Source organism: Sylvia atricapilla, chromosome 8 (assembly GCF_009819655.1).
Source record: "Sylvia atricapilla isolate bSylAtr1 chromosome 8, bSylAtr1.pri, whole genome shotgun sequence".
NCBI lineage: Eukaryota > Metazoa > Chordata > Aves > Passeriformes > Sylviidae > Sylvia > Sylvia atricapilla.
In genome coordinates, this window is record NC_089147.1 from 3,403,014 (window position 1) to 3,429,171 (window position 26,158).

The 26,158-nt window shown below is 44.9% G+C and overlaps 1 protein-coding gene across 1 annotated transcript in view; it reads left to right on the forward strand.

Moving 5' to 3' along the window:
- The window catches only part of CTBP2 (C-terminal binding protein 2), a 131,869-nt gene that overhangs the window by 65,576 nt on the left and 40,135 nt on the right, over positions 1-26,158 (forward strand). The window contains exon 2 of the mRNA XM_066323442.1: positions 11,115-11,274. Coding sequence (XP_066179539.1) covers positions 11,217-11,274 — 58 coding nt within the window. The 5' untranslated portion in view covers positions 11,115-11,216. The remainder of the gene's footprint in view (positions 1-11,114; positions 11,275-26,158) is intronic.

The following is a 26,158-nucleotide window of genomic DNA, read 5'->3' on the forward strand; positions in this document are numbered from 1 at the left end:
GCGCATTAAAGGGACCCCGAGTAGGTGTTGCTACAATAAACCCTAACAGCTCTATAGGAGCCGTCACAGTTCATTGCATCAATAATCTGTGTGTTAAGGCGTCCTGAGCCGGCCTGGGCACACAATGGACCCTTATGGCTCCAGATGAGCCTGCAGAAATTTAGGTCAGTAACCTGAGTGTTGTTAAATCCCAAAATTGCCCCGCTACGGAGAGCTGGCGAGGCTCGGAATAAAAATGTGCAGATGATGCAAACCCGGTGGTTGCAGTGGATAGTCTTGGCCAAAGGCTGGTAGCGGGAGAATTATTTCATCTTAGTTATTGCTGTTATCTGAACCCGTCTGCGCTCCCTTGGCTCGCTCCTTCCCTCGGTGTGAAGGGAGCAGCTTTGGCTCGGTGTGAGCGGTGCTGGAGGAGCAGGGACACGGAGGGACGGGAGGAGCAGGGACACTAAGGGACGGGAGGAGAAGGGACACGGGGGGACGGGAGGAGCAGGGACACGGAGGGACGGGAGGAGAAGGGACACGGAGGGACGGGAGGAGAAGGGACACGGAGGGACGGGAGGAGAAGGGACACGGAGGGACGGGAGGAGCGGGGACACGGAGGGACGGGAGGAGAAAGGACACGGAGGGACGGGAGGAGCGGGGACACGGAGGGACAGGAGGAGCAGGGACACGGAGGGACGGGAGGAGCAGGGACACGGAGGGACGGGAGGAGCGGGGACACGGAGGGGCGGCAGGAGCGGGCAGGAGGGACGGGAGCGGCGGGCAGGAGGGACAGGAGGAGCAGGGACACTAAGGGACGGGAGGAGAAGGGACACGGAGGGACAGGAGGAGCAGGGACACGGAGGGACGGGAGGAGCGGGCAGGAGGCGGCGGTCCGCGGTGGAGCCGCCCCGGGTTCCCGCATCCCGACCGCCTCTTTCCCACGGGACTTCATGGAAACGCTCACACATTTCCATCCTGCCTGTGCCTGTGCCTGACCCCGTGGAGCTCAGTATTGTCTGGAGCATGGCAGATCCCTGGGGCGCTCCCCAGAACCCCCCTGATTACTCCAAAAGCCACCCTCCGTCCTCATCGCTGACCCATTTCATGATCCAAGCCCTCCTCGGTGCTTGATCCCCCAGCACCTGGCTGGGCTCTCCTCTCTGCCGTTCTTTGCATCCTGCCCCTTCCTTCCCTTCTCATTCCCCTCAGACAAGGCCCTTTTGTGGGTAGGTGGAGGGAGCGGAGTGCCTCCAGCGCCGGCCGGAGAGCCCGGCTCTCATTGTGGGTGTACGCCTGAATGGAGACGTAGCCTTGAACTCTTGAACTCTTTTTTTTTTTTTTTTTTTTTTTTTTTTTTTTTTTTTTTTTTTTGTCGAGTAAAGCTGCTGCGTGCTGAAAACAAACAGGACTCACTCCGATGGAAAAAAAAAAAAAGATTGTATAGTGGGAACAGGTCTCAGACCACGAGAAAGGGGTTTTTCCGTGTTTCCATTCTGAGAGTTTCCATTTGAGATTTTGCCAGCAGTTGGGCAGCAGAAGATGAATTAGCTGAGCTCTTAAAGGTATTACACGTGTTTCCCCCTTCCGAGACTTGTTAGAACATATTTTCTTCAGTGATAGTAATAAGTGTTACAAACAAAACACAGTTTTCCCCTTTGAATATTCCTTTACACAGAGAATCATCTACATTAAAAAAAAAAGTACGTTAAGCAACATGAATAGCTTCAGGCTATTTTATTTCATGTTGCTAAATAAGTCAATGCAGATGAGTGTTTTTTATGTAAGAGTGGCTTGTAAATATAAGCCCTAAGATAAGGGCAAACTCTAACTGCAAAGATTTTCTGGAGACAGAAGAGTGTCACTGCTGCCTTTCACTATTCCCAGTCCAGGACAGGGATTGAAAAAGACTGAATTTGTGCCGTGTGTGGGGGAGTTCAGTGTGCTGGAGGAAAGTTGGGTCTCCTGGTTTGCTGGGGCAGGAGGAGCTTCATCTTTGCTCTTCAGGTGAGCGAGGCCCTTCCTCTGGGTGAATGGTGGAATCTCCTGGGGGCTTAAGGTTCCTCCTCTGGCACTCAGCTGGGATTTGAAGTGGGCTGGTGTGATCTTTCCCAGCATATGTGGGTGTCCAAGTAAGATTTAATTGTCTGATCCTGATTATGGAAGAATTAAGAAATTTGGAGTGAAGGGTAGAATTCCAGACTTGGAGACACTCCAGTTGTGTGTCCTGCACATCTGTAGGGCTGGGATGTGGGTGCCATCATGTCCTTGTCATGTAATGCAATGCAGCAGCACGTGGTCACAACTCAGGACACGAATTATGCCATGGCTTTGCCTGTAAGGATGTCCTCATCCTTATTATTTCTTTTAATTAGGAGTAGTGATACAGAGCCAAGGACTTGCAAGAGTCTCAAAGACAAGTGTCCTGGTTGTAGTCTTGGTACTTTGGCTTGGGCTTCCAAGGGAATGTGCTGATCCTGGGGTGGTTTGGATTTGCATTGCTGCTCTTTGCTGTTTTGAACTTTCTGCTGAGGAGGAATTCAGGAGTAACTCGTGAGTCTTGCAGGACTGTTTGCTCCATGCAGATGTTGGGTCACATCCTGCAGGGCAGGAGCTCCGGGTGCTGCTGCAAATCCCGGGATCAGAAAGGGAATTGGGCTGAGGGGATCAGCAGCACAGAATCATGGGGATGAGAGAAACATGGGGTTCACAGGGGCATGTGTGTGGCAGGAGGGGGGTGCAGAGGCTGGGAGGATGTGGCTCTTGGCCCCAAATGGAGATTTTGGTGTGCAGCTCATACTCAGGAAGTTTGGCCACCCTGATTACAACCATACGTATGTTTGGAGATGTACAGTGAGATATCTGCCTGTTTCCTAATTTGATTTGCATTTATGTGGGGAGAGGAAAACCACCGGAGCAGGGCAGTGGGTGGCTTCAGGTGGCTCCCCAGCCAGCAGAGGCTGGAAACGATTTACAGCTCACATTTAGCAGTGTCAGTAGTAACCAGAAGGAGACATCTGAAAGTAGGTGGCCATGTCCTGCCTCTTGGCACTGAGGAAGTTGGATTTGCCTTTGTTCGGCTCCAAAGACGGATGAGCTCTCCCATCTAGCTCCAGAGATGGGAAATGATGCCACGGCACAATTTGCAGTTGTTCTCAGTTAATCATGTTCAAAATGTAAAACATAAAGTGCTGTTTGTGAGAGTGAAAAGGATGAAGTTTGCTGTGTTATGGTTGCGGGGGTGAGAAGTGAACTGAACAAAACCAAGCCTTGGAAGCAACAATAGCTGCACACCAAAGGCTTTATTTAAGCAGGACTTTTTTGATAGCTATTTCATCTTATTTTCCTCTTGTCCTTGCTCTTGCTTGCTCATCCATATGCAGCATATGGAAAGGTTGAAAAGTGGCAATTACTAAATGAGAGTCGACAGAAACTGTTCTCCAGCAGCTCCAGATGGGGTTAGTGATGCTGTTCCCAAGCTGCCGGCGCTTCACTCCGCAGTATAAAATGCCCTCTAATGGACAAGTAACTGCATAACTCATCCAACAAACCGGCAAATACTCATTTTTCTCGGGATTTCTAATCTGCTATGCTGATTTTGGTACGGGAGCAATTAATGGCTTGAGTAGAGAAGAGCTTTTGCTTATCCAGATGTGCAAACAGTGAAGTCAAACTTTCTCCAGTGCTGATCTTTGTGTTTACTGCAAGTCAGTAATTTATAATTTAAGGAATTTTGGTAAAACGTAAGAATGAGATTTTATTTTCCAGTATGGCAGGGACCCCTGGAGAACGTAAAATTATTTATATATCTTTTCCTGTTGTTTCATCTGAAAACTTACGGGTAGTTTTCCAGCCATTTATGTGCTTCAGCAAGATCTGTGTGCATGTTATCAGCGTCAGATACTTAGAAAAACAAGATAAGAGAGGTTGAAGGAGGCCCATGATTAATTAGCAAATAGATTAGGCACTCTCAAAGTTAAGTGGATAATTGGGGTTCAGCTCCTGGTTATTGTTTTGCCTGCCACCAGCCTCTGAAGGCTGTTGGTGCAGGGTGAACAGAGCGCGGACCTGCTTCACTTCTGGTGCCAGAAAGAGAGATGACAGTTATTTTCTTTAAAGCAATTTTCTTGCTGTCTGTTGGGGTTGTTTGTTTGTATTTCAGTTTCAGGAATGAAAGGAGTGCCAGTTCTGGTATTTCCTAGTTTTACTTGAAAGCTCACAGAGGATCTGTGGAGGGCTGTTACTGCCTGACAAGGGAGCATTGTCTGGATCTTCTTGTCTCAAAGTCAAGAGCGAATCCGCAACGTTGAAAATTGAAATTGGTAAAAGAAGTTGAAAATAAAAGGGATGTCTCACTCCCCTCTTTTTTTGTACCATGGCTATTGTGGCAGCTTGAATATTGTCATTTCAATTGGTCTTCATAATATCTGTCTAGCTGCTGAGAACGCAGTCTGGAGAGCAGTTGGTAGACTGACACACGATTCATACAGAAACTCTTCTAAAAATCCAGCTCCAAACAAAAACTTTCCTCGTGCTTTACACATCATTAAGATGGAGAGGAAGAAAAATGCTACAAACCCATATGTGTTCTTTGCCTTCGAAGGGCACCTATATATAATTGTGATTCTTCTTTTCCTGAGTCAACAAGTAGCTTTGATGGAGTAGAACTGCTGAGGAATAATCACTGTGACTTTGAGGGTCTGTAAGGGATGCAGGATCAGGCTCTCTGTGTCATCCTTGAAGCCTCATTATTTTGGCAGAGTCTGTATCTCGTTGCATAGTGTTTTAAGATGTGGTCTGCATCATTATGCAGCGTGTTTAATTTAGCAGCAGATGTGCAGGCTCATATGCCATTATCGTACACTTTGTTCACTCATATAATAGCAAGTTGCTCAAAATTGTTACCACTTCTTCCGCACAAGGCTCGTACAGGGCGTTATTCACCTTTTCTGTGTGATGAGGAGTGGAAGAGGCCCTTTGTGTGCCACCAGCAGGTGCTCACGTGGGAGTGCTGGCTCTCCATGAGCATGTTTAACCTGCTGCTCCCTGTTTTCCCTGCATCCGGGGAGTGCACCTTCCCCAACAGGTTTTGGGGGAAGGCACCAGGCAGGCAGTTGAAGGGTGAGGTTTTGGTTGTTAGATATCTGAGCTGGAAAAGAAGCTGGACAAATAATTCCTCCTGCCACCCCCAGCAGCCTCCAGGCATTCCCAGTGAGAAGCTTTAACACAGAACATCACCAAACGCTCCACAGCAGCAAAATCATGATAATAACTGCTAAAAACATTAAACCTAATTAATAATGGCTTTGTAGCAAGAGTCCTGCCCTCACTGTTTTGAGGGTGATGATGGTCTGAGGGAGATGCAGACTGCTGGGAGGGTGTTGAGGTTTAATCCCAGCCAGCAGCTCAGTCCCGTGCAGTCGCTCACTCCCTCCCAAGGGATGGGAGAGAGAATTGGAAACATACGAGTGAGAAAACTCGTGGATTGTGATAAAGGCACTTTGATAGGGAAAGCAAAAGCCCTGCATGCAAGCAAAGCACAATGGGGAATTCACTGCCCACTTCCCATGGGCAGGCAGGAGCTCAGTCATGCCCAGGAAAGCAGGGCTGCATCAGGCATAGCAGTGACTTGGGGAGACAAGCAGCAAACATTCTCCTCTTCCTTCCTCTTCCCACTCTGCATGCTGAGTGTGACACCACATGGTCTGGGATGTCAGCTGTCCTTGCTGAGTCCCTTCCCAACTCCTTGTGTCCCCCAGGCCCCTCACTTGTCGGGCAGTACAAGGAGCAGAGGCCCTGACTCAGTGTAAGCCCTGCTCAGCAATGTCAAAAACATCCTTGGATTATGAACCCTGTTTTTTCCAGCACAAAGCCAAACCACCGCCCCACACCAGTCACCACAGAGAAAGTTAACTCTACCCCAGCCAAACCCAAGGTGTGATTTACACCCAGGGTAGTTCTCCCCCCAAAAAAGAAAAAAAGCTCTTTTTTTCCCCCCAGCATCCTTTTTCACATGCAGCGGCTGACTGTGTTTAGTGGAGCAGGAGAAGTCAAACCCTGGCCACACAAAAACCCTGTGATTCCCATTTCCCAAGCAAGAGGGTTTATATCTCTCAGGCATTATTATTAAAAAAAAACCATATATTCAGTACTCAAACAAACACCTGTTTTGGGTACTGAAATTATTTATTTGTTCTCACTATTTGTATAAATGTTTAATCTATTTTTTTTTCCTACTGGGCTGTTTGGTTCAATGGTGTCTCAACGCTGTGAGCTTCCCGCGTCACCTCGTTGTGCTTTAAAAGATGATACCCCCAAAAGGATATTCCCGAAGGACTGTGCTGTCTGTCCCTTCCCTTCCGTGCTTCCCTCCTCCCCTGCAGTCAGAGAGGGGCAGGTGATGGGGGCTGAGCAGGGCATCGCACTTAGGGCTGGCTGGGAGGAGGGATGACAGAGTGTTCTCCAAGTGCTCCTCCTGCATTGTGCCGTCTCCTTTGTCCGCCTCCCTCCCCTGTCATTATCTCTGCGTGTCTCCTGCTTTCTTTTCCCTGCCTTGCCATTCTCACGCCGAGCTCTGGTTCCCAGCCCCTCCTGCCCTTCCCACAGCAGCTGAAACACCGAGCAGTGGCAATGGCCAGAGCTCAGGGCAGTGAACACCCGGGGATGCTGAGGCAGGGCTGGGACAGTTCACAGCTCCAAGGGCTGTTCTTGTGTTCAAATCTCAATTTAAGTGTGATCGAGCTTTGAAAAACTGGACCTTTACACAAAGGAGGCTACAGGGAGAGCTGCCCATGGCATCAGCAGATACTGACTTCAGCAATTTTGCTTGAGCATCCTGCTCTGCTTCCAGCTGAGAGGACTGACGTTCTGCAGTAACTATGAGTACAAAACCTTCTCCACAAACCTCTCTCTTCCTGAGAGCCTGGGAAATATCCAGCAGTACCGTCAAAACACTGGGACTTGTTAAAGTAAGGAATTGTACATGTGAAAACCCAGTGTAGACATGAGGAAAGAAGGATGGAGTTTTTCCTTTGCTTGTTTGGAAATGGGACCTTTTGCAGTTTGTGGAGCTGGTGGTTTTCTGTAGTAGAGACTCTCCGTTTTGTTGCTGCCGTATTTCACAGAGGGTAGAAAATGCAGTCAGTTGGTTTGTCACAGAACAGGGCATAGGGAGCACCATCCTGCTTTCCCAGGGCTGTGCACAGACAGGGAATGTGTGGGATGTTGTGTCTGGAGCACTGGAAAAGGCGTCTCCTCATCACCTGCCACGTGCTGGGTGCTTTGGTGGCAGTGCCAAAGTGTGGTGGGTGCTCTAAAATAGATGTTGCCCCCTGGCACAAGTTGCCCAGAAAAGCTGTGGATGCTCCATCTCTGGAAGTTTTCAAGGCTGGGTTGGACAGGGCTTGGAGCAACCTGGGATAGTGGAAGGTGTCCCTACCCATGGCAGGGAGTTGGAACTGGTTAATCTTTAAGGTCTCTTCCAACCCAAACCATTCTGTGGTTCTGTGATTGATGCTGGTGCTCCTGTCCTCCCTCCATGTGCCATAAAAAGATGATACAAAAGTGCGAGTTGAGAAAGAGCCTAGAAGACAGGATGTTCTTCATAAAATCACTTTTCTCTTACTTTTATAAACCGTGCATCTTATTTTTGGAAGATCACCTCTACTTCTTTTCATTTTCCATCAGAAGTCAGGATAAAAAAAGCCTTAATACAGCTTTCCCTGCACTCATTTTCTGGCTCATGGATTGTGCTCTTTAACAGGCAGTATTTAGAATCTATTTAAATGTGTTACGTCAGGATTGGGTTTTTTTCCTAAAGTGTTGTATTTAAGTAAATTCCTTCCCTAAATAAATAAATAGCTACTGAGCTATCATCATGTCCAGAGGTTTTCAAGAAAATTTACATTTTGAAAGACACTGTTGGAGGCTAACACGGCCATGCAATTACTGTATGTAAATCACTTCACTTGTTTCCTCATCTTGCTGAAGATGAAGTACAATTTTTGTGCGTGTGCCTCTTCCTCTCTAATTTCCTTAGACAGTGAGGTTTTCTTGTCTTTTAATTGCTGCCCATGATTTTTTTGTTCTGCCCAGCCTGATTGTGTTTATTTTATGGTGGGGGACATTTAGCCTTGTGATTGTTTTGAGATTGGGTTGGCTGTAGAAACCGTTTGGGGTAGATCGAAGTTGGGTGCACAACTGATTGCCTCTTCCATCCCACAAATGGAAGAACTGCTTTCTTAATTACAGCCTCATGCAAAGGCTGGGGAATATCCACTTGTTTCTGTGCCCTACACATCTGCTTTTCTCCATTTTATCCATCCCTGCCAAATCCTGCTCAGCAGCTCCTGCCACATTTTTAATAAGTTTTAGTTTTCTGAGCTGGGCTTTTATGACTGGTTGGTACCACCACAGACACATGTCAGACAAAGATGGGGCAGTTCATGTCATTAGGAAGGAGCTCATTCGTGGGCATTACATTAAGCTGTGTGGGACTCTGATGAGCAGTAATTTCTCTGATTGTTATTAGTTTCTTTTGTAGGAAGTTTTCCTCCAGGGAGTAATGCGGAGAATCGAGATGGCTGGGGGAAAAAAAAAAACTTTAATGGATGCATTTGTCCATCAGAAAATGCACTCTGTCAGAATTAAGTACACTTTGCAAATTGGTTTTGTTTGGGGAAGTAAAGCGGGAAAGAGTTGCAGCCCCAACGTAATGAACCATTTGAGTGTTTTCAGAACAAAATGATAAGTTTTTCTCTTCTGATGTGATTTCAGTTTTTTAATAACCTGGTATTTCTCCCTGCAAGTGGAATGGGATGTAATAGAGGTAAAAAAATCATGTGTGTGCCTGTGAATGTTGATCATGGAAATGCCATTAGCTTCTTGGGCTTTAGCTACACTAACAGCTTAATTTTTGTTGTGTGAAATATTTTGACTGTACCAAGCTTCTGCCTCCGGAATGGAAGTTTTCTGCGTCTTCTAGAATGTTGCATTAATTTTTAATATGAGTGGGAATCGTGCTCTTTAGCATCCCTATGTTTAAAAAAAAAATCAATTAATTATTGCTATAAATCTCAGTGATTATGCTGCAGTTGTGCTGCTGGGAAATTGGCCATTAACTACCAGGAAATCGCCGATCATCCCTTAGTTGGAATTCAGCTGTACCAACACGAGGCTTTTCCTTTTGGAAATTAACTATCAATGTGATGCATAATTGATAACCATTTATAATAATAACAATAATCTCCATGAAATTGTCATCCTGGAGTGCAGAGGCTTTGTTAGAGCCTTTACCCCTCACACGCTCTGCCTACTGCTCTGGTTAACTGGGTTTTCTGGGAAGTTATTGGAGTGTTTTTAGGAAGGCCAGGGCTGGTGCAGAAGAATAAAATGCAAAGGAGAAATGCCTGACTGAGCTACGTGAACCTGCAAAGGTGCTCCAGAGGATGGGTTAAGTGTTGCCATTGTTTCTCTGCACGAGGGGAAACAAAACTCCGGGTTACAAACATTGCCCAAGGCCGACTTCTGGACATCAACCTGGATTTTCTGGTCTGGTGTCTTCTCATGTCTTGCATTTCATGAACTGGATGATTTTTTGGTTTGTCACAAAAAAAATTGTTTGCAGGTGCTGCAGTGTGAAAATTCACCTGCTGGAGAGGAGCTGTTTGGGGGTCAGTTTGAATGAATGGTGCCAAGTTTGTGGTTACTGCTGGCTTTTCAGAATTATTTTCAATTTTTTTTTAAACTGCTCTAGTATATGTAGGCAGAGAGGTTGGGACTTTGCAGGGTGATACAGATGGCTGGTCAGGAGAGGGTTTCCTGCTGTGCTTGCACTCATTTCTGCCTCCCTTTACCCCTCCTCTCCATGCAAAGCTTCTGAAAATGTGGTGGTGCTTTGCTTTACTCTAGAAGTCACAGATCTACACTAATTCTGTGCTTTTGGTGCCTTGCAGTGAGTGGTGGATGGCTGAGGGAGGCAGAGGCCTCCTTTTTGAGCAGGATCCCACTTTGGGAAGGTTTGTAGCTGTTACCAGGGTCATCTGTCTTCACCTTAAAGTACAAAAGAGCATATTGAATCAGCGGTTGCGTAAAATACTAGTGTGTGTTATGTTGGATTGTTGGAATTCAGTTGTCAGCATGAGGTCTGTTCTTCCTTGTCTTCATTCATGAATGCTGTTGTGGAACTTGCTTGGAAAAACTCTCACCTGGGTTTTATATCAAAAAAATCAAACCTGGTAGAAGGACCATAACAGCACATTCAGAGGCTGCAGCTGAGCTCAGGTCAGTGTTAAGGGATTAAACAAACCTTTGGATCTCTATAGGAGCAAAACATTTCAGACCTGAGGGTATCCATGAAGGGTCTTCCTCTGTGCCACCGAAATGCAGAAAACCTTTAGCTGTCGTCTCTTTGGAGAGCTTTTCTTGTCATTAAGCCACACACGTGGCTTCGTGGATCATTTTATCTCATTTGCATTGAAAAATGTGTGCGCTGGAAACGGCACCCGAAGTTTGAGGTTGGCCCTTCAAGTAAGAGGGCAAGGACAGGCTGTGAGACAGCTGGAATATGCATCAAGGTCTTCTTGTAAATTCAAGGTCCATTGATGACTTTTACAGGGCAAGGTTTAAATATGAGAGTGTTTTGTGTATGGACGTACTGGCAGAGCAAGAACTCCTTTCCCTTTTTATGTACTCTTTAAGAGTCTTTCAGCATCTGTGAACCTACAAAATAACCTCATGGATTTTATCTGCCAGGAATAGATTTTTCAGTCAGAAATAAAACTGGGAAGCCCGTGCAGTGCTTTTGGCAGTTCTCGTGTACAAGGCTGGTTTTCTAAATCGCAGGGAGGATAGAGAGACTGATCTGTGGCGCCAGATGTGTGACTTGTGGGGTGTAAACTCAGAGCTGTCCTTTCCAAAATCCGCTCTGCTGTTGAGCACGGGCAGATCTCTCCTGGTGTGCTGGAAATCCTACATGGTCTGGGCTGGAAGGGGCCTTAAAGCCCATCTTGTTCCATCCCCTGCCGTGGGCAGGGACACCTTCCATTATCCCAGGTTTTGAGCCCCATCCGGCCTTGAGCACTTCCAGGGATAGGAAGTCAACAAATCTTATGAATCCTCTCCTTTCTCTTCAGGATCCACAGTGGCGGTATGCACGCCCATTCCTCTGAGTTTTCCTAAGCTCCTGGGGGACTGCTGTGCTTTTTGAGTCAGAAAGTTGCAAAATCCCATCAAGAATGGCACTTGTGGATAAACACAAAGTCAAGCGGCAGCGACTGGACAGAATTTGTGAAGGTAAGAGTGTGCTTTCATTCTTCTGACAGATGATTAGGGTAGAATACCTAATTTTTTCCTTATTTCTTTCAGTACTTAGGCATAAAGAGATCCAAATCCAGGGCTGGATTCCCTGTCCACTCTGTAGGCTCAAAATACATTCACACTGTTCTGGTTACTCACTTGGAAGTCATGTGTAATCCTGTGAATAAGATTTTTGTTTAATTACCAGGTCAACTCCTCTTACCTTAATTTCTACTAAAACGATTTTATTGGTCCCAATTTAAAAGATGTTTACTATCATCCTGTAAGAAAATGATGGAAAATTGAAGAGTTGTTATTCTTTACGGTTTTGAGCACCTTGTTGTAACAGCTTTTATTTGGTCTGTGTGTGGGGGTCAGGCAGGTTTGCTGCAATTATTTATTCACGGTGGTTACAGTGTCTCAGCACAGGCGACTTTCACCTTTGAGAGGAATCTTCCAGCAGGAAAAAGCTTTTAGGAAACATTCCCTATTGCAGCTCACGTGGTGTGAGTTACTTATGACAGAAATCAAGTGATGGCAAACAAGCTCTGACTTTTTGGTGTACACTCCAGTAATTCTCCAATGCTCGTGCAAGTTCTGCCATCAGCAACGAATGCAGAGCAGAGTGTTGTTTTAGGAGGAATATCTCCCCAGGAGTTCCAGTGTTCAGCTGCTCTTAAGGAGATGGATAGTGGCCTGCAGGGTAACAATTTGCAGTATTACTTGAATGCCAACGAGGTGAAATAAGATTTGGTGGTGGATGAAAGCACAGAGCTCACAGGGGAGTTGAGCTGCGCCTGTTTGAGCAAAATGTGTGGGGCTTTGTGGGATTTCAGTGTGAAATGCTGATCAGCAGGACAAGGGTGGATTTTGCCTTGACTTCTCTGTGTTAAATATTGCTTACTCTACGCTGCTGCTGTTTTAAACTCATCAGAAGTTATTTATCTCCTCTCATTTTGCTCTGTTAATTTTGGAAAAGGGGAGACAAAGCAGAGATGAGTTAGGGGGGAGTATCCAGGGTATGCTGCAGTGTGGAGCTGCCTCCTTCTCCTACTGAATGTCATAAACACTCAGGTGTAGCACACTATCTCATCTTCAAAACTTACTTTGAACTTGACTTAAAAGAGTTCTATCAGCTGAGCCTGGATTTTCAAAAGCTGCCTTCCTGGTTTGATGTTTACCATCAGATCTAGTTGCTGAGTGTACAAGAAATTCAAAAGGATCATACAACAAACCTGCTAACGGAGCTTTAGATGTGATTGAAGTCTAGATTATTTTTCTCTGATATATTAGCTTTTTTTTTTTTTTTTCCTTCTTTCTTGGTCAAAAGATATTCTTTTCTAATCTGTAAATGTGCAGGAGACAACTTTTTAAAGTATATTTTGTCATTTGCCACTGGCTTTGTAATGTGATGGAAATGATGGGAGATGCTGCTGTGTTGTATTTGGGAGCAACAGACAAGGACTGAGCGTGAGAAGCATTGCCAAAATTACCTTGAAAAATGCAAAAAGCTTCAGATTTGCCAAAATATTAGATTTGTAGGAGAGCTGAATACTCTATTGGCCTCTCTGTTGGCTGTTTTTTACTTTAGGCTCCTAATCTTGGATTATAGCATAAAAAAACATTGAAAGGGGCCATTCCAGCTGCTGTGAAAACACGCTTTGAAAAAGAAAAAGATAAATTTTCTTGGTTTTGTCTTGAAAGGTGTGTGAATAATCAGTGAAAGATGATGAGAAAAATTAGGGAACTAGTTCAGCAGATGAAGGAGAGGAGTCTTTGCAAACAGAATTATGTTGAGTGAGAAGGATCTATTCCTCCATCAAGCTTAGGGCAATGTGGTCCAAAATAGTTGCTTTTAATGATTTCCTGTTCTGTGAAAGCACTTAAGGAGCTTTTCCCTTTAAATGTGAATGGGATACAAAGCTGCATTTACCTGTTGAAAGACTAAATGTCTGGTAGCACAGAGGTGTATTTCTGTGCTTTCCCTGAAGTTGCATATACCATCCCTTTTACTGTTCCCCACACAAACCCTTGCAGAGTTTGCTGGGAATGGACTTTATTCCGTGCAGCGGGGTGGTGGCAGGTCTGGAGGTGAAATATCCTCGGGCTACATGTTGTAATCACTGTCCAAACTGCCAGACAGATTCTTCTTCCTGCAGGCTTACTGAAACCATAACCAGACACATGTTGAGGGAAATGCCTTACAAACTGTCAGAGCATTAAAAGAGTTTATTAAGGAGTTGCAGTGTTTGTATTACTCTGTTAAAGGTACATCTGGCATGGAAAAATAATCCAAGCCATACAAGGAGGTGGTATAGTTTAAAAAGCCAGTTCACAGCCTTTATAGCCGGGTTTATGAGTCTTCCAAAGAGGGGGAACTGTGCAGTCTCAGGGCATGGCTCAGCTTCACCAGCTCCTCTGGTTTTGGTTTTTTAAGCGTATATTTATGACATCTTTGTTTGACAGCATTACTTTTTGCTCTCAGCAGGCGGGTTTGAAGATGCGAGCTTTTTGACCAGGTCACAGATTTTGATCTGTAGAGGAATGTGGGTGGGATAAAGGTCCAGCCTTGAGGGGATAAAGGAATTTCAGGGCAGCAGCCTGCAGCAAAGACATTTTGAATAGTCTGTCAGCAATTAAGTGGGTTGGTGATGCCCATCCGAATGAAGTGAAGTTGGACTGTGCTCACAGTGGTCTTGGCTTACCCATTTCTTTCTCTTCTGGTTCTCCCAGAGACTTTGGGTCCTATTCTGTAATTGGATCCATATGGGTAGCAGGGTGGACCCATTGAATGGCTGAGGCTTTTGCAAATAATATATGCAGAGTGGTTTACATAATTCCTGTTTGTGGAATTGTGTCTTATTCCATAGTGGGTCAAAGTATGCTTTAGAGGTGGAGCCACTGCTGCTGTGTGGAGTCAGACTTGTCCAGCAGCCCCTCTTTTGGGTCCTGTTCCCATGAGCTTGTGATTTTGCCACACTTACAATTCGTTGGAGCTGAAATTTTCCATTCCATGACTGGTTTTTACCTCAGGGTGAATGAAAAGGAAAAAAAAGAGTTCCAGCAAAAATTGCGGAGCTGCGTCCGAGCGGGAGATGGAGAGGGAGGGATGTTGGCTTTGCTGTGTGTGAAACAAAGGCGAGGCACAGTCCTGCAGCCATGGATGTGGAGCTGCCAGACCTGCCTGCTCTGCCTGGGATAAAAAGGGCCTGAATTTTGCAGCCAAGTTGCTGTGTGTAGGAGTGGGCTCCTTCCCAAACCTGCTGCAGTTCCCAGCCTTTCAGAGAAATGGCAGCAAAAGCCCTCAGGGCACAGCTCACCTGCCTTTCATTTAGGAAACAACAACAGGGAGATTAGATGTGATTTTTTTTTCTTTGCTACCTGTGGCAGAACAAGGTGTCTGACAGTGCCTCCAAGAAACCCCACGCTCAGGAGACCATGACACTCCTGGTGCATGGCATCCATCCCTCCCATGGGACTCCTGCAGTGCTCACACACGGCATTCCCGGGCAAAGGAAATAACTTGCAGCATCATTTTTGCTGCTTGCTCAGCTGATCTTTATCCTGTGCTTCTGTCAATATGCTTAGACAAATATTAAACATCACCAGGAGCTGGGCAGGGAGTGAGAGCAGCCCGTGCACAGTTGCTGGATGTGTCTCTGGGAGCAGGAAGGGGGAGAAGGTGCCATGGCACTGTGTCGTTTCCTTGTTGGGTGTCAAAACTCAACAGGGACAAGGCAGCAGTGGGTACAGGCACAACCTGGATGCAGGATGGCAGCATCTTGTCTCTGTCTACAGCATGGGTTTCCCAGCACCACTGAATTCCTCTGTGATGATCCCGAGTGCTGCCTCTGCTCCAGACCATTGCAGCTCTGCTAGCCAGGTCTTCAGCACCAGTGCCATGGGATGGGAAAGCCTGGCTTTAGAGGTTATAGTTTGCACTAACACATATGAGTAGTCAGTTAAGCTTTCAACACGTGCTGCAAAAAGTGGCAGCCCTGAGATGAGCAAGAAGCAAAGTGAAAAAATAATTGCTAGGCCAAGCGAGCCCAGACATTTTCTGACAGTTTTTGCTCCAGGATTTGTCATTATCCAGTGGGAAATCATGTCCTTACGTGTCAGTTTGTGCCACCAAAGTTGTCTGTACTTTGCAAAACAGAACTGTTTGCAGGGCAAACAAGCCATCCTTGTTTTTCTTTGTTTTCTTTGTTTTCTTTCAGATCCTTTGATATGTCTGATGGCTGATAAATGCCAGCACAGTCACATAATACTTTTCAGTGCTTAATGCACGAGTCTCTGGCTTTTTGACTTACTGCCTTGCATTCTGAGTGGCACCCTGGTGTCCTCTTTGGCTGAGGCTTCTGTGGTCATGCTTCCTGTGGGAATTCCTCGTGTATTTACCTTCCAGCCGCTGTAGTATCTGTGTGTGGCCGTGACTCCCCACAAATCCTTGTTTCTCAGTGGGAATGTGACCCCACCGTGGTTAGTGAAGCCTCTTGGGTGGGTCTGAGCCCTTGATGCAAGAATTTGTCTTGCAAACCTTGAATAGGCACCTTCCCTCTGGGACACTGTCCAGCTGGGATCATGGAATTACAGGGTGGGTGAAGGGGCTGCCCAGTGGGGCTGGGAGTTCCCCATCCCTGCAGGTGTCCAAGGAAGGACTGGACTGGTGGCTGGTGACAAGGTGGGGTTGGTCACAGCTTGGACTCGTGCTCTCAGAGGTCTTTTCCAACCTCAGTGATTCCGTGAAATTGAGGAGGGAATTTGGGGTAGGAATTGATGTTTTCGACGTCACCGAAGTTATCTCTGCTGTGGCTGCATTCAGATGGTTAATTAATTTCAAGGGTGGACAGAAATTTTGTATTCCACTCTTCCCTCTGTGACAGAAGTCAGTGCAGACCATGTCCAGTGATATTTGAATAAATACTCTATGTAATGGTAGGTACTCTGCTACCTACCTGGATCAATGGCAGGAGTGCTTTTTACCTTTTTATTTCGGTTTATCCTCCACAGAAGTGGCCTTAATAATCACAATGGCAATTATTTCTTATTGTGCACTTTCTTGTTAAAAAAACCCCACACTAACCCTCAACAAAAGTGCCCCCGAAGAACTGTGTTGTTTCTGGCTTTTCAGGAGTATTTGAACAATGTGTCCCTGAGGTCTGGGCCCACACACCACTAACAGCAGACTGTGGAACAGATTCTCATTCAATAGCCACAGTCCACTCATGTTAAAAAACAGAGGAACCCTGCTCCTGGAACCAAAAAGGAAAATACACATTATAACTAAACCTTGGAAAGTGGCTGCCTCCAATTCTTGCTGCTTTGTATAATGTAACAGCAGCAAAAAAATGAGTACATTTGATATTTGGGTGGAGAAATTTTCTTCCATTCTTGCAAATTTGCACACCAAGTAGCATCTGATAATACTTATTTTTACTGCTTAGAAATAGAATCTTATTATCTCAGGAAATCCTTATCACCACTAGGCATTTGATGAGAAACAATGAGTTAAAGATGATATCAAGCACAGAAGAAACCGCTTGTCCTGAGTAAAAGTGACTTATTTAGAATAAATGTAGACCTTTTTTATCTAGTGGATTTGAGTTTCTTTGTTCCATGAATATAAAACACAGTACAAGGATTTCCCCCCCCCACAATAAAGCTTTTTTTACTTTCTTTTTTTAAGTTTCCACCTCAAAGCACATAAACTATCAGGCTTTTAAGGAAGGGTTGCTTACCACATTTAGCCTAGAGAAAAAGCAGTATTAGCTTGTCAGATCTTCTGCCATTGCACCCTGTGCTGATTTATGCAAACTGAAGATCTGTCTGGCTGCTCCTGATGTTTTGCTTTTCCAAAATTAAGTCTTTGGCTTTTATGGAGGTTTCAGAAAATCACTTCAAATTCATACAAAAGCTGGATTACACCTCTTTTTACCAGTGAAAAGTAACGCTCTTAATTATCCCTTCTCTGATAGAAGCATGGCGTATTTGGGAATTACTTGTCAATAACAGGTTTTGTTAAAATTCTAAGAATTTTTTAAAAATTGGACAGTATCCTGTGGATGAAGAAATACCAAGCAATCTTAGCGGGTTTACAGATATTATTCAAGCTTATTCGCCTTATTCCGTGGTTTTCAACCCCTTTGCTGTGTTGAATCAAGAACTCTCTATGCTTGTATGAGTCTTTTTTGTGCTTTGGGATGGAGCTGGTATCCAGGGGTGTGCAGTTGTCCTTGCATGGATGCACAGGCTGCTCCAGTAGCTTCCAGTCAGTCCTGCGTGGATGTTTTTGCTGTACATTCCCTCCTGTGACGTTCCACAGGGGAATGTGCATGACAAGATGCAGGACTCGAGCCAGATACCAAGGCAGCCTGACAAAATGCCCCAGGCATCCCAGGCAAGAGGAAGACACATTTAGAGGAGGTTACAGACAAAAATCCCATTAATTTGGTGTGCATCATAGTAGATGTGTGGCTCAAGCTGTTGCAGGAGGAGGAGCTCCCCTTTCCCTGGACTTGAGGGCCATATGCACCAAAATAAGAAAAAAGTACTTCAGTTGTGTTCTCCTTGTGTTTAAACCCACTTTGAGGGGAACTTAATACGTGTCTAACGCTTCATTCTGCCTTGTATTTTTCCGTTTTCCCCAGCCTCCAGACAAGGTTCCGTGTAACACGCTTTACAACTTCGTGTCGTTAATTAAGAAACAATTACAGCTGATGACTTCAATACCATCAACCTAATTTCCATCCTTACCACATTTCCCGTTTAAATTAACTGGTTTAGGGATTAACATGTTGTCATCATATCTGGGTTTGGTTTTTTGTTTTTTTGGGGTTTTTTTTCTCCTTACTATAAATCCTCCCCTGCCTTTAAAGATTTCTCAGAAAAGTGATAATATTCCCAGAATATTCACTGGGAAGGGGTTGTTGGAGCACGGCCTCAGGGCAGCCCTGGCGCCTCTTCCCAAGCTCTGGAATGTTGCAGAAGCTGCCTCCAGCATCCAGGGGGTGGAAATTGGCTGCTTCCAAATATGTGATGAGAAGTGATCAGTCCTTGGGGACAGATGAGAACAGGATGGGGTTTCCTTCAAAATCCCAGAAAAAAACCCCTTTTTTATCTGACTCCTAAATTACACTATTTCAGGGACTGGCGGTGTTTGGATCTGGACCAGTCTTTTCAAATATAGCCTGATTTCCTGAATATTTGCTGGTAAATATTTTGACAAGAGCAGGACATCTGGCTATACTAAAATAAAGCTGCAGGGAAACACATTACACAACTTTTCTTTTATATTTTTTTGCTCTCCACAAACAGATGTAATAGATCGAAGTGCCAAAACAGTGAAGGTTTTCATTAGAGAGCTTTCTTCAAAGAGCAAGTTTTGAGTGGGTTTTGCATTTCTTAAAATTGAAGGACATTGGTCATTTCTTAGTGACACTTTTATACAGTCCATTAGCTTAACAGCGTTAATTCGTTTTTTCTTCTCTTTTTTAGATTATCTTTTTAATTTTTATTTAAAACAAAACACTCTCTGCTGCCATCTAGCACCTCAAGACTTAGTAGTAAACAGCTTAAGTTCACAAAATAGCCTTAGTATATAGATTTACACCCATTTTTGAGAAAAAAACTGTGTTGCTCCTGCTGATGATACAGATATTTGATTGACTCAGCAGATGAACGTGAGCAGGGAGGTGAGGGAACACAGTAAGATGTAACTCACTTTTGATGATTTGCAATACAACAGTACAAAAGACCAGTCTTTTTAAAAAGCAAGACATGAATGTTTTGGGGTTTTTTTAGCTAAAGTAGTATTTCCTCCTGTTTGGTTTTGGTTTTTATCTGTGATGGGTGTGAATGGGAAGTATATGTTTCAAGCTCTTGGCATCATCAGGGGGAAGCAAGGCAGAGAGACACCCTGAACCCCAGCCTGTTTATCTCCCCAGGCCCGTGTTACAGTGTAGTAATTAATTATTTTCTATGCAAAGCCCAGGCATGCATGGCAGAGTTCAGATTTACAATGTATATTCATTTAACAGTGGATTTCTTTACTGCTTTCTGGGACAGATATAATTCCCATGCTTTTCATTTCACATGCCGTTCAAATCTTGATCCTGAATTCTTATTAAAAATGATGAGATTTGACCTCAAAGTCTAATACCCAGTTTTGGAGACAAGGTGCTTGATGTGATTTCTAGAGGATTATTTTTAAGAGCATTCACAGATTAGATCTTTGCGAATGGTTGAGGGATGTGCCCAATGAACCTTGTCTGCTGCTTTTCACCCGCCGTTCAGCATCCAGATTGATTTTTATTTTGCAGTCCTTGAGACTGTGTAGCTGTGTGCTGTAGGCATACATCTGATATTTTTATTATCCCTTTGTTGATGCAGGAATGTGACAGTGCTGTTTCTGCCAACTTTTATTGGAGTTCCCCCCTACTTAAAGGCAAAATGGTTTCTGATTGAAGTTTGAAGAGCTTGTGAGGCTCGTTCCAATGGCTCAAAGTGTGTTTTACAGCTGCACTTCGCCTTTTTAGCTGCAAGTGTGTTTTAGATGATGGTTATACCTTCCTGCATTTGTTACCTGCAGTTTGATTTTCTTCCTGGATGGCCAATCATGGAATGGTTTGGGTTAGAAGGGATCTTAAAGACCATCCAGTTCTACCCCCTGCTGTTGCCATGGACATCTTTCCACTATCCCAGATTGCTCCAAGCCCCGTCCAACCTGGCCTTGAGCACTTCCAGGGATGGGATATCTACAGTTTCTCAGGGGAACCTCCAAGGCTTTGCTGGGGGAGCAGGATAACATGAGGAGATAAGTTACAACATGCGCACTGGGATGCTTCTGGCACATACCTCATTCAGAAATAAACAGAAGATAATTCGTAGAATCACAGAATGTCCTGAGCTGGAAGGGACCCACAGGAATCACTAAGTCCAGCTCCTGTCCCTGCACAGACACCCTAACAAACCCATCCTGTGCATCCCTGGCAGCTTTGTCCAAACACTCCCGGAGCTCTGGCACCTTGGGGCAGTGCCCATTCCCTGTTCAGTGCCCACCACCCTCTGGGAAAGAGAACCTTTCCCTGATACCCAACCTAAACCTCCCCTGACACAGCTCCAGCCATTCCTCTTATCGTAGGGAAAATTGGGATAAGGCACTCATCTGTGAAAGGGGATATGCAGTGATTGGAGGCGTGGCTGGCTGGCCATGAGGGTGGGAAGGAGCACATCTCCTGCATCCAACCCTTCCATCCAGAGATCAGCACAAAACAGCAGTGGAGAGGCAGCTCCACAGGGATAAAGGGAAAGGTCATTCATTTCTTTTCAGGAAATGCTTCCGTGCACCTTCTCAGCAGGACACTGGCTGGTGGGAGTGGAAAAGGCCTTGCATCCTCTCTCCTCACACTGGCTTGTGGGGTTTGGGGGGAATTCCTGGGGAATGATTCAGAAGGACACTGTGATTCGGTGTCACCAGCTTGGAGAGGAAACTGCTGGCTTTGGCGTGGGAGGCTCTTTGCTGTGCGTTCGTTGGGGTCCCCAAAGGTTTGTTGACCTTTTATTTTATGGCGTGCCTGGGCCCAGTCCTGTGTCACTGATGGGAATGGTCACTGGACCCAGCCACTGGTCCCAGTTTGTGCGTCACATTTCAGGGCAGCGTGTGCTCATGCATTCCTGGAGCCTGCCAATGGTTATGGCACATTCTATCCCAGCACCGAGGGATTGATTGGATCAAACGGACACAAGCTTTGGTTTTTTGGGTTTTTTTTTTTGCTTTAAAGTCATCAAAATTCAGAGTTCCATGAGGCAATGATTGTTTAATAACCGGCTGATCTTCAGAGTGTTTTGTTGTAAGGCACCAAGTTGGTGTTTGTGAGCGTTTTGTTGGAGTTACAAAGCGTCGATGCTTTTGGTTTGGAAATTGGTAAAAGCATGTGGCAGGGCTTCAAGTGCTGAGTGCTTTCAGATGCTGTGCTGCTCCTTTGATTATTGAAAATGATTCCAGCACAATCCTGCTAATTTTCTCTTTGTGCTCCCTTAATTTCAGGAGACTGTTAAAAAGTCCATCTAGGCAGAGTGCTTATTGCCACTGTGAGGGAGATTTTGCAGAGCCAAATTTTAGCAAAGGCAGTAGTTTCAAAGGATTTGGAACATTTTCTTGCTGCTTTTCCTCTCCCATTTTTCTTTCTTAATTCCGTTTCTTTTCGACTGGTGTGCTTGCATGAGTGTGTGTGCATTAGTCATACTGCATCCCATTCCTTTTCTTCTCCACAGCATCCATGGTACACCACAGTACAGAGCAGCTTCTTTCTGCCTCCCTGGCATCCTGCAAGCTGAACATGGGAGGAGGATGTTCAGGAGAGGCTTCCCGAGCTTTGGGGGTCATTAGGCACAATCACACGCAGTCCTTGAAAGCCCAGGCAGGGAGGGCCAGGAGCATTTATCCTCCCAGTAGCTTTGTCACCTGAAAACATATGACAAACACTGATTAATCTTAACACCATCCGAGTGTGAGAGGTGTATAATATTATATCCCTCCTGATGGAAGGGGAATCAGCAAGTAAGAAATTAAGCAATTTACTCTCTGACAGTGGCAGAGCGAGGTATAAAGCCTCTGGTGTCCTCATACCTGCTCTCTCCATTAACAAGAGATGTATTTGTTCTCCAGAGGATTTTTCAGTACCAGGGGTAGGGTTCCTTTGCCTTTGAAAGGGAAATAGTCTTTCCCAGTTTTTGCCAGAAATTACATTTGGCACGTTGTTTCTGTTCCACTCTCTCCCAGAAGAAAATAATTGGGGAGAAAACATCAACATCTCAATCTACATTAAAAATGCTTTTCCCCCAATAGAAACAGGATATAAATTTATAGTTGAAATATATTTTACAATAATAAGAAGCAAAACTAATCGCAATCTGTATTATTTTGCTGCACAGAATAATTTTTCCAGCAACATGCTTTCAGAATGGGTAATGAAATGTTTTATATCAATATGAATGAAATTTTGCAGCCAACCTCTCCTGAGTCAGTGCTACAGACTCCAAAAAATGTTGTTTACACAGTTGTGTTGCAGATTTAGCATGCTGATTTCCTACCCTGAGTTTTGTGTGTAAAACACTTCCTTCATGGGAAGAGAGCAGCACTTTGTAGCACTGTTTGTTTCACATCCACTGCAAGAGGGTTTCCAGGCTCAGATTTCTCACTGTCAGTTTTAAATGCAGTGTCTCAACAATGGGCCCACCTTTCTTCTACTCCGTCATCACCTTTTTTTCGGAGCAGACTTCTGAGGTCATTGTACTGTAACCAAATATTGTGGCCAAATTTACCATGTATGAGGTCAATGCTAAACTGAAAATCAGGGTATTAAGTCAAAACTCTGCATTTTTCACGTGATCTGAAATACCAGGGCATTTAATCTCTTGATCAGCGTTGTTTTTTTTTTTTTTTTTTTTTTTTTTTTTTTTTTTTTTTTTTTTTTTTCTTCTGTGTGCGGGTTGGTTTTTTCATTCCTTTCCCAAAATACCTCTAGAATTAAAAGATAAAAGGAGAATAAATTTTCTGCCTGTTCCACAGCCCTTGTCTCCCCCTTATGTTGAGGATGTGGGCGCTGGTGTGTCCTGCATTCCTGAGAAACACAATGGGATCAGTTACATCAGGTTGGGCCCCAGGGCCTCTGTATCTTCTCCTGGCCATCTGCTTGAGTCTGGATTCAGAAATAGGAACAGAATCGTTTCACAGACTTTCACAGAATCACAGAATGGTTTGGCTTGGAGGGAACCTTAAATTTCATTTTGTTCCAACCCCTGCCATGGGCAGGGACACCTCCCACTGTCCCAGGTGATTCCAAGCCCCAATGTCCAGCCTGGCCTTGGGCACTGCCAGGGATCCAGGGGCAGCCACAGCTGCTCTGGGCACCCTGTGCCAGCCCTGCCCACCCTCCCAGGGAACAATTCCTTCCCAGTGTGCCATCCAACTCTGCCCTCTGGCAGTGGAAGCCATTCCCCCATGTCTTATCAGTCCAGGCCCTTCTGAAAAATCCCTCTCCAGCTCTCCTGGAGGACCTCTTCAGGTACTGAAAGGCTGTGATAAGATCATCCCAAAGCCTCTCCAGGTTGAACAAGCCCAATTCTCTCAGCTTTTCCCCATAGCAGAGGTGCTTCAGCCCTCGAATCATCTTTGTGGCCTCCTCTGGACTCGCTCCAACAGCTCCATGTCCACCTTGTTTCAGTCCCCAGAGCTGGACACAGCACTGCGGGTGGGGTGTCACCAGTGGAGTACAGGGGGACAGTCACCTCACTTGCCCTGCTGCCCATGCTGCTTGAATTTGCAAGGGGGCTGTTTTTAAGATTGCAAAAACCAGAAAAATACAAGACTCTTCCTGCCCATCCATAAATATTTCATTCCAATCATTTCTTATTCATTTCTTGGTTCACTGAGGGTGTCACATTTCCTTTGCTGCCATGGTGGCACAGGAGGCAGCCCAGCTCCACAGCTCCTGGCCACATCTTCCCAACTGGATACAGTTCTTGGTCAACGAAAACTGGGGCCAGCAGAGCCCTCCAAAGAGGACATCTGGGCCCTTGGCTGCAAGGAAATGTGCAAATCCTGCAGCCCCTGGTCCTGCAGGCATTTGCCTCTGCTTGGCTTGGAGCACAGGCATCATCTGTTTGTTCCACTGAGGCCAGCAATTAGAGGATAACCCATCCATATGCATGAGTGTTCCAGTGGCAGGTCCCCAGTTAGGGTTTCCTGGCCCCTGGGAAGAGCTGGAAGAAGAGCACATCTCCTGCCCAAGGCTGCAAGGGCAGGCTGGTGCCAGGGTGGTTTTTGGAGCCCAGATGTGCTCCTGTGCATGGGATGGAGGGGATTTGGAGCAGTGTGTGGGTGCTGCTGTCACCCATGCATGCAGGGCAGGGCACAGCCCCAGTCACAGATGTGTTGGTTTGGGTGAGGTTCCCATTGTGTGTCCGCCATGCGCCCCAAGGGCTTGGTGAAGCCCTTGCTTTTTTCTCAAGTAGTGAATGCTTCAAGCTCCCTCCTGACTTCCCTTGCAGTTGTTGAAAATCAGCATTTTTGAAATTTCATTCCTCTATGGCATGGTTTTTTCCCCATTGTCAGCCAGGGCTTAACATGGTGACTGTTTGTCAGTAATTTTTTTGAAGACAATGGTGGAAGATGCCCTTGATCTATAGACCAGGATTTTATTATTTTGTCATATACATTTTTGGTAGATTTCTTCTGTGCTTCAGAACAAATGGCACCAATCTCACTGTATCCAGTTGGGAATACAGTTTATTCTTTAGCAAAATGTTGTTGTAATAAAACATTTTTGTTGGTTAAAATATTCTCTGCTTTATTTGTAAGCCACAAATGTGTCTCCCCATCTTGACTCTCACAAAAGAAGAAATTTTCCAGTGTGCATGAAGTTTGTTGTTAGTTAATTCAGTATAATGCAAATCAGATATTCTCTGAGAATTGCATAAATAATATTTTGGGCTCCATATTTTGCTTGTCTGTGTAATATCCAGCATAATTTTCAAGATCATGATCCTTGAGGATGGAATTGGAGGAGAGAATGTTTGAAGAGGATTTGTAATATTTACTGCAATAAAGAAATTTAGGGATTACTCAAAGATCCTGTCAGTATTTGGGTCAGAAATATAGCCCAGAGGTATTAGTATGATAGGCAAGTATAAGCATTAGACTGTATTAGTGATTTAGCTATCATAATAGCACAATAGTCCATCATGTGATGGCTTGTGCACTAAACATTTATTGTGGATTAGCCAGGGAAAATGCTCAAGCTGTCTTGCAAACAGACAGAGAAGGTGACTGTTCCTCCTTTCAGTGGGTCTGTCCTGGAAGGGGCTGTATTGGAGGGGAAGAAACCTGTGATTGTAGCAGAGACAGGCAAAATTGTTTCCATCTGAGTTTTTTTTAATTCAAAAATAAAATGTTGCCTCTGTAGTAGTGGACAGCAAAATGAAGAGCGGTTGAGCTATTCCTTCTTTGAGAAATGAATATCTGAGCCATGAGCAGCCTGTCATAATTTGGGTTATGTGTTTTGGGGAGCCATTTTAATATGTCCTCTGAAAACAATGACTCTATATGGAAATTCTTATTACATTCCCAAACAAGAATTTTCTGTGCTGTGATTCCATCTAAATCCCTTTGCCTACTCTAAGTGTAAAAAAAAGCTTAATCCACATGAATGTTGAAATACTGCTCAGTACAAATTGAGTTTTGTGTGATGTTTCTGAGTGTTTTCCTATTTCATAAACATGTACTTTCTCCAAAGGAAGCTGGAGATAATGGACAAAAGTCTACTATTCCTTTTTGCTTTGTTAGGCCAGGCTTTAGATCCTTTGATCCTCCCCTCCTTCTCTGTGACCTGTGCTAGGGTCTTAAAATTATACATTCCAGATTACACCTCCACAATTTTCTGTCCTGGGATGATGAAAAAGGATTTGCGTATTATGGTAATATTATTAAAAATCTTTTTGGAGCCTAGTTAGCCTGGGTAATTTGAAACTACAAAAAAAAAAAAAAGTAATTTCTAACGCAAATTATAATATTTATAAAGTGCTAAACAGATACCTAACTAATTTCTAATGCTCTCATATTCCCGACTATCTTGCCCTGGCCGTTTTTAGGCCTGTCTGCTGGCTCCCATTTAATTTGTCCTTAGCTGTGTGCAGTGGATTAGCATTTCATCAGGTTGGATTAAGATTGAGCTGACACTGAAGCTTTCTTTTTTATTTTTACATGCACATGTGTGAGGCCGAGCGGATCCGCGCACGTTCCGTGGTCCCGCTGCCCATCCCTGGTGGGTGCTGGGACACCTCCCCCAGCACGTGAGGGGGGAGACAACCGAAACAGGGG